Here is a 9066-nt window from a genome sequence, read left to right on the forward strand (position 1 = left end):
CGCGCGTGAGAATTCGGCCAGAATTTGCATATAAGAGAATTAATTAATCGCGGCTGGAACAAGTCAACCATGAAATGCCACACAAAGTTTGTCAGTCGCTGCATTTTTAAAACCGCCTATTGTAATACGAAAACCGAAAGAGGGGCAAAATTTTGAACTGTGAAAGATGTTCAAAAATAATACGAACAGTATAGAAACTGCGAAACATTGTCATTGGGCCAGTTTTCAGTTTCATGCAAATGGGGAATACTGTCGAAATTCTCACGGATACTTACGTTCCTGGCGTGAAGCCAGACGTACTTATCAATTGTAAAGTTCATCCTCGGAGGAGACCCAGGGGCAGTTGTTGTAAACTTTCGCCCGAAAAATCCCGTCGTCCCGATAAGCGATTTTTTGGTTTCACGGATCAGGATCGTGGGAATTAGATTTGGCCAGCATTAGCATATAACAAAAGTATTTAATTGCGGATGGAACTAGTCAACCATGAAATGTCCCACAAGGTGTTTTCTTACCATTATGCTTGTCAGTCGCACTATTGTTTGACGCAGATAAAGGGGATATAAGGGGGTGGGGGTGCATTTTTTATGCTCCCCGCATAGCTACCCCTAGGGTGGTCACGTGACCAGCGCAGTTGTAAGCTCTAAGAGCTTCTTGTTTATACAGCGAAGCAATTTGAAGTTTAAATTCATTAATATTCCGAAAAGAAAAACGTTTCCGCTGCTCATAGAAATATATTTCGCTTTATAAACGATATTTTCGTCCTTAAAAGATGTTCGTTGTTTCAAGAAACCATGCATGTAAAGGACATATTAATTGTCAAACATTTAACCGTTATTTGAGCATTTTCTAAGTAATAAATTTCCCCACACTTACTAACTGCTGAGAGAGATAAATATATCGAGTAATTTGGAGAGAAAATATAAATGGACGTTTATCACAAAGTAGGAAATAAAGTCTTACAAGGCAATAATATTTTCGTTAGGTCGTGTGGTTTGCACTTCCTTGTATTTTGAAGATAAATGGGACCGCTCATTTAAAACATGAAAAATTGTCTTGATGAGGGCCGGATCAAACAAGTATGCTTAGTCTTTTGTTCTCTGTGCTGTGTTGTGCTTTTGATGTCTGCTTTTCGTAATCTGTTCCTAACCAATACAACCAAGTATTTCATATAGATTGCTTAAGTACCTCTGTAGACTAATTGGAGACCAGCAGGTAGATTAATTTACTCTATTTTTCAACGAAACCCATTATCCAGCGACTGTCGAGTATGGTTCTTCCTGTGTTTTGTTCGAATTACGTTTCTTTCCACTAAATCGTATCTGCGAGCACACTTAAAATAGTCTTTTGATTATACATTTGACTGGTTTATAATTTAACATCTATTTTAATTTAATTTTTTGTGCATTCATTATGAAGAAACAAAATCGGGACTTGAGGCGATATAAGGTGAGAAGAAAATTGCATAATCTCCTCAAATATTCCATTTAATTAACATGTAATACCTATATAGATAAATGAACTTACGATTGATTTAATTTATTATATTCATAAATAGAAACTTTTGGAAACGAGTAGAGCTAAGGCATTAATTGAAGAATTTGGATTTTGATTGCATTTCTCGGTACAAATTTAGGTAATTGTCTTCATATACTCAGCATGTAATTTATGATCAAATATTTGACACTTTTAAATAAAATTATTTCGGTTTGGGGGGTTTGGATGAAACTGACAAGAAATTAATGTCTCTTTGGATCAGCAACATCAAGATTTAATAACAATGTTTGTTGAAAAAAAAAACATTACCCACATTTAAGTTCAACGGTATTTTTCATCGCTAATTTTATAGTTAACAATTATTCACCGAAGTGGAGGTGAATAGTGGCAAATATCCAACACATTCACCGACACTGAGGTGAATAATTGTTTTAGTATATACCACCCAAGTTGAATAACTAGCGGACCAAAACATCACTTTCGGTAAACATAGCGACGCGCGAAGGCAGTTTGTTTCTCTTAAGCTGCTCAGAGGTGAATAGTTATTTGCTAATCACCTCCGAGTTGACCAATCAGCGCGCGAGAAAAGCACTATTCACTTGTGTGGTATAAACTGAAGAAATTTTTTTTCGAGAAACCATAGCAATTCAGTAGATAAAGTACATATATTGACTGAAGTTTGACTCTGGCTTCGGTACAGTCAAGATGGTCAATTTGAAATGGTCAATTTGCAAAGTTTAGCCAGTTTTGAAATATAGTATTTTTATTCCCATCTAACAAAAATTAGACAGTTAGTCCTTTTTTAAACATAAACCCGACAACTTTTAAAATTTCCTTTCAATAATAGAAACCCTTTCAAAAGAAGTACTATGGTTCGAGAAGGAAATCGGGATTCTTCTGTATTATTCAAAGTTATTTATTTTACAATCTAGTGTTACTTGTGATGGTAGCTTAAAAATTGGTAATAAATTTAAAGCCTCGTTAATTATTGAGCAGAAAAGGGATTTCTTAGAGGGCTTCGAAGAAACATTTAGTCAGAAGACACTTTACGTGGGATAAGACCTTGAAAATGGCTCATCAAGTAAAGGTATGAGTTGATTTTTGTAATTTAAAGACAAATTAATATTTGATTTCAACATGCTTACATTAATCCAAAGAATTTTGCATTGTTGGCACTTGTTGGCACAACATATGGTAAATCCAACATGGTGGCCCCGTCGGCAGCAAGGTCACGTCGGATGAAAACCACGGAAGTTTTAGCCGAAGTTTAAGCAGATAGAGACTCTGATTTTAGCAACGAAAGAAAGGGATAGAGTGACGATGTTTTAGAGTGCAATGAAATTAGTTCAGGTTCAGAGGACGACCATGAAAGCGGAGAAGAAATCGAAGGTATCGAACAACATCAGTGTTTTGTTGTGAATACAAACAGGATGCCATAGCAGTTGTAACTGCCTAGCCAATTCATATATATACTTGCTGTAGTGCCTTTTCTCGTCCAAGAATGAAAACTAAAAAGAGTAATAAAGTGCCTAGGTGTTTAAATTGCGAGAAACTAATTTGTGTAAAAAATCCAATATGGCCGCCGGTCACAAGCCTGTATCTGGGTTGGCATTCAAAGGGTTAAAAAAATTCTTAAGACAGCACAAAAACTTCCAGAACTTTCACAGTTGTAAACAGTTTTACAATTGAACAAAACGATAAGAAGAATAGCTGATTAGATTATGCTTCCTTCAGTTGTTTTTAGAGGAGTGATTTTACATGAGTTATTTACGTTTCCTTGAACAAAACAACCAAACATTTTTAAATCTAAATCAGTGTTAAAAAAAACAAATCGAAAGTAGCACTTTTTAAAAAACAAACACTTTATCTATGAATTGAATTTATATTTCTTTATTGCTTATGAATAACATTAAGACATCAAAACGGAATACTTTAAAGAATTAATATAAAATAAAAACTGTGTAGTTTTCACAAACATATATTCAAACAGTTAGAATACATTTATTTCATTTAACATCGCTATTTCAGCTAGTTCACATTATTAATAATTCAGGAGCGGAAAACAAACAAAGGGAAGTTATGTATGCCCACACAAAGAATTGTCTACTTCCTTTTTATTTTATTTTCAGTCGGACTCCTTTTTTATATTTCCATTTCATCAGAAAGCCAAATGCAAAACCTTGCCAAAATGTCGCAGTCTATCACCCTTACTTTTGTCAAGGAATGAAATAATTATCAACAGCAGTAAGAATTATATTAAATTATGAAAATCACGTCCAGTAATTTATGGCTCGCACATCTATCTACAATATATGTAAAATAATGTTAAAAACGTAAACGACAGGTACCGTAATGATTCGATTTAGCGCCCGGGGCGCTTATTTACTTTTGGCACCTCGAAGGAGGGCGCTTATTCGAGACAGGGCGCTTATTCGGGACAGGGCGCTTATTTAATTTCTTGAGAAACAACCAAATGTATCTAACAATAACAAAAACTGTAACAGTTAGAAATTGTTTAAAGTTCAGTTACTTTTAAAATAATTGTTCATTTTAGCAGTAAATATATACATGAACTGTACGGCAAACGGTCAGGAGTTTATCTAGTTGACGTCAATGACTTCAGTATGGGCAGTTATCCACAATAGGGGCACTTATTAGAATGGGTGCTTATAAGAACGGGGGCGCTAATTAGAATGGGGCGCTTATTGGAATAGGGGCGCTTATTTACAAAAACACATTCAAAGGGGGGCGCTTATTCGGAAGGGGGCGCTTATTGGAAGGAGGGCGCTAAATCGAATCATTACGGTACATTAATTTCAGTTGAACATCTCGTTTAGTTTACGAGTTCTGTTTACCAAACATCAATCCCTGCTACCTCAAAGCAGTAGTGCACATAAAGTGGCAAAAACCTAACCTAAACCAACAAATTAATACAATTATGTTCGTGTTTTTTTCTTTACGTTATCTTAATTTTGTCTTCTTCTCAAGGTTGTTATACATTCCATATGAATTTTCAAAATTTGCTGTCGTTTGTGATGATGTGAGCTACATCGAAACAAGTTCTACAGATTAAGAACTGCCGCAGTCTTTCTTAAACTTGCTGTTCCAATAAATGTAACATTTCTATTGCATTCAACAAGATTAATAAGTGATGAGCTGAAAATACAGCAAGAGAATTGACACAGTTTTTTTAGTTCTCTCTCAATGCAGATTTTTTCAATTGGTTTTTATACTTTGTATTAACAGTTTCCTCTGAAAATTAAACGCACAGCCCTGCAAAAGACAATAAAAGAAGTGCAGAAATCCTTCCATTTGCAGCAAAACTGTTGCTGTGTATCAGTGTGCGTACAACGTTTCTCAGTCGATGTTATGTTTTGACATTCTAAACCATGATAAGAAAAAGTAAATATCCATCAAGTATATCAATGTTGCTACGTCAAAAAGTTGCCTCAAAACCTCAACTTCCAAACAATTACGATCAGTTTTTATCGTGTTGTTGGCTTCAGCCTGCCAATCTTCGTGACCTAACAAATTCGAATTTTTTTTTCAGGTGCTGACAATTGCAGTCTTCTACCTTCTCCAAATGACAAGCACAAGAGCTGACGAACGTCTACAAGCTGTGTTCAAAACAAAGAACAACTCTGTTCTATTTGATGAAATTCCTATTTCTGAAATCAGATCAGATTCACTGATGTCCTGTTCGCAGCGATGTGCCAGAGACAAACGTTGCAAGAGTGCAAATTTTCTAACAGACGAAAAGACGTGTTCTCTACTTGACAAAACGAAGAATACTCATCCACGGCTTTTTGGGAAACAAGATAATGTGGTTCACCTGGAAAAGGTAGAAAAAACGCCCAAGTAACAAACTGCAGATAAAGAATACCTGGGCTATGTTCAGTCTGTTTTCTGACAGCGAGAATCCATTAGATAACAATCCTTTTAACCTTTTGCTAACTGTTTTCTTATTTGTCGACTTTTATTGCATTTTCGTAGTTCTACTAAAGTACTTAACAATTCGATTATGTGCTCCAAATTTCTATTTAACAATCAGTCTACGAGTCCAAGTTCTCTATGGGCGAATAGTCGACGAGGCTGCAATGAAGTATACGAGTTGGCTCCACCAATCAGATTGTCACATTTGCATGAGTATACTTGTAGAATTCTACTAAATGATGCTATGTTTCCTCTAACAACTTTATTGGGTACGATAACCTATAACATTGTTGTTAAATTATTATTATTTAATAATTGGTTTTCTTCATACCAATAATATGTTTTTTCTTTATCTTTTTGCAGATCACTTCAGACCTTGGTAAGCCCAGCCAGAATATACTTTCTCTATATTTAGACCTCAATTTTTTAGTTGGTGTGCTCGGGTGGTTGTTTACTCGAAATCTTTTAATCCCAAATCACGTTCTCTACTGGCTTAAAATTCTAGTATTTGTAATTTGCATAGATTTGTTGATCATGTCGTCTTTAACTATACTGTACAGAACTAATGTCTTGCAGTTATTAGAGCAATCACCAATGAATATGTCATTAATCAATACCCGATAAAAAACGCTGACAAATGTTCCACTCATCATTTACGTAAAGCTTATTGATTCTTTCATGTAGGTTCAACACAAGAGCTGGCTGTTCCCTCGTGCAAGGTCCTTTCGCCAGCCATTCATCCAAGTGGCACTTACTGGGTTGATCCTGATGGTGGATCCCATGGCAACGCGTTCAAGGTTTACTGTGAGATGGAAACAGATGGAGGAGGCTGGACTCTAGTATGGAGTTACACGTTTACTGACTACGAACATTTTTGGACCGACGGAAACGCGGTTACTCCCAGACCTATCTGGCCAGCAGGACCTGATGTTAATGTCCCGGTATCAACTACAACACCTTTGAATGAGACCGACTACAACGCCATGGAATTTCTGTTGTGGCGACAGTTTGGAAAGGGGATCCTCATCAAAAGCAACATTAACAATTGGCTGGTTTGTTCACCGGACACAGGAAGCTTGGTTGAATGGCAGGAAGGAAACGTCATTTGCAAGGTCACCAAGCGTGTGACTGACACGTGTTCAGAAGTGCCGCCAAGTTCATATTTAGTACACGGTTATTGTGGACCGTACTTTAAAGGACATACAGAGGGAACAGCTTTCTATTATTTTGAAGGATGCACAGGAACTCGCGCACCAGCACATGATCCCTGTGGACAGTACAGTGACAACGGTCTGAAGAATGTGGAAAATCCTCATGGAAATATTTTCGTCCGCTAAATATTGTTGCCAGGTCGAATCAAAACTTTCATTAACTGAACAGTACATCAATAGTTGCACAAAGTATAAAAGGGATATGATGAATGATAATATCATGATATTATTTCATTTATGCTCGGATTTATAGAGCAGTTTTAGAATAGGTAATATGTCCGAGCATTTTCGCACCAATCAACACAGGCAGTGATTGTACATGTATATTTATTAAAAAATATATATATTCTCAAACCACAAGCAATGTTGTATTTTCATACTCTTACTTGATCTCCTTTCGCCTATTTTATAACTTTATTTAAAAAGAAAAGCCTTTGTTAAAAGTCTATTTGTACCCGCATTCAGTGTTACGTGCATACCGTATTTACTCGAATAAGCGCCGCGGCGCTTATTAAATTTTTCGTGCCTCAAGTGCGGCGCTTATTCGAGGGCGGCGCTTATTTGAGGGCGGCGCTTATTAAAAATTCCGACGCCACAAAGAATCTAATCCTTTACATTAATTGAAAAAAGCGTCTTTTGATTGTCAGTATTCGTCTCTTGCTGAAGAGAGAAGTGGCGTTAGCTGTCCTGGCAAAGTTGGCGGCCTTCGCAACATTTACAGAATTACGTTTTGTAAGAATGTTGGGCAGAAAAACTAATGGGTGAGCGTTAAAACAATCACTTTGAACTAAATAAGCACTTTCCTTTCCTGAACAATCACTTTCCTTGAATAAGCGCCGCATCGGGACTGCGGCGCTTATTCGGGGGCGGTGCTTATTAACTTTTTTGTCCGAAATGCGGCGCTTATTCGAGGGCGGCGCTTATTCGGGGGCGGCGCTTATTCGAGTAAATACGGTAGCTCTCTTTCGACAGCGTCTTTCGACGTGCTGTTTGAAATGAGCCAATCAAAATCGATGTATACCGTTGTTGCTTTCATGCAAATGAGCCCACAAGGTCAGAAGGTCATGCTAAAGATGGATGTCGACAGAAAGCCGCTATGCACGTAACATTGAAAGCGGGTGTAAAATACAATTTGGATTACATACCATGCGGAACTAATGTTCTAGCTGAAAGCCTAACTCGCTTGGAGTCAGAGAATTCAACTCAGAATATTTAACAGACGTGTATATGTCAAACTAAAATTGGGCAACTCGATAACAATTGAAATACAATCTTATCTTTTTAAGGTTTGTGACCCTACTATATTAAATTAAAATTTTCTTTCTTGACCTGAGTTCAATAATACATCATTATACCGACCGATATTTGTTTCTTCATTGACCGGGTTAAAGTATCAGTATTCAAAAACGTTTTGATATTATTTTTGCTATAACTAAAAGATAGAGACTATACGGACAGTACAGTCTCTATATTTTAATTATAACATTCCGCTCTACAAGTAGTTGCATCGAGCACTCCCACGATTTTGTGAAACCATTTACAGTTTTCTTTGTTAAATATTATTTTTATATTGGAAAACGATGACAAATGTTCATTGAAATAGAATAGCTCACTGACGTTAAACATGAATAGGCAATTGGAGATTACATGTGTGAGTTAAATTTTAACTTTGTCTTAACCCCGCCATATCAGCAAAGGTCAAGTTTAAAATACGAAAAAGGAAATTATTTTTACATTTTCATCAAAGAGTGTTTCAAAATTATCAGGACAACTCTAAAGATTTGCATCAAAGTTTAAAGCCTCGTTAATTAGTTATCAGAAAAGGGATTTGTTCGAAAGCTTTGTACAGACACTTAGTCAGAAGACTTTATGAGTTTGGAGAGGCTAGTAGAGGTTTGCATTACTTTCTGTCATTAAAAGACAAATTTAGATTAAAGTTGTACATGTTGAAATGTTGATAAATTAAGAAACATTTCTTTGGACAGTTAAAAAACAAGTGAAGAAAATATTTTTTTTCCTCTGTCCGATTTTAGTTTAATTTAAATTGCCATGTCAAAAATATAAACATGTTTAGTCCTGCTAATCGAAACAGAACAGAGGAACCGTTTTTAATCTAAATCAGCACGGTTCGACTCGTGTCTTAACACATTCTATCTTTTTCTTGATCAGATGCTGATGACAATTGCAATCTTCTACCTTCTCCAAACAATAAACACAAAAGCTGAAGAACGTCTACAAGCTGTCTTCAAAACAAAAAACAACTCTGTTCTATTTGATGAAATTCCTATTTCTGAAATCAGATCAGATTCACTGATGTCCTGTTCACAGCGATGTGCCAGAGACAAACGTTGTAATAGTGCTAACTTTATACAAAGCCAAAGGATGTGCTCTCTACTAAACAAAACACGGAAAACTCATCCACGGCTCT

At 36.2% G+C, this 9066-nt stretch overlaps 1 protein-coding gene across 2 annotated transcripts; it reads left to right on the forward strand.

The window, feature by feature from the left end:
* Positions 1 to 1373: 1373 nt before the first annotated feature.
* On the forward strand, positions 1374 to 6902 carry LOC144629107 (uncharacterized). Of its 2 annotated transcripts, none has more exons than XM_078487298.1 (4): positions 1374 to 1446; positions 5045 to 5335; positions 5791 to 5806; positions 6112 to 6902. In XM_078487298.1, the coding sequence occupies exons 1-4, from the start codon at positions 1411 to 1413 to the stop codon at positions 6762 to 6764; spliced, it is 996 nt and encodes a 331-aa protein (XP_078343424.1). In that variant the 5' UTR covers positions 1374 to 1410; the 3' UTR covers positions 6765 to 6902. The 2 variants fall into 2 exon arrangements, with proteins under 2 accessions (XP_078343424.1, XP_078343425.1); XM_078487299.1 differs by lacking the exon at positions 1374 to 1446 and adding an exon at positions 2516 to 2581.
* The last annotated feature ends 2164 nt before the right edge of the window (positions 6903 to 9066 follow it).

Source organism: Oculina patagonica, chromosome 10 (assembly GCF_052425735.1).
Source record: "Oculina patagonica isolate OP01 chromosome 10, crgOcupat, whole genome shotgun sequence".
Taxonomy (NCBI): domain Eukaryota; kingdom Metazoa; phylum Cnidaria; class Anthozoa; order Scleractinia; family Oculinidae; genus Oculina; species Oculina patagonica.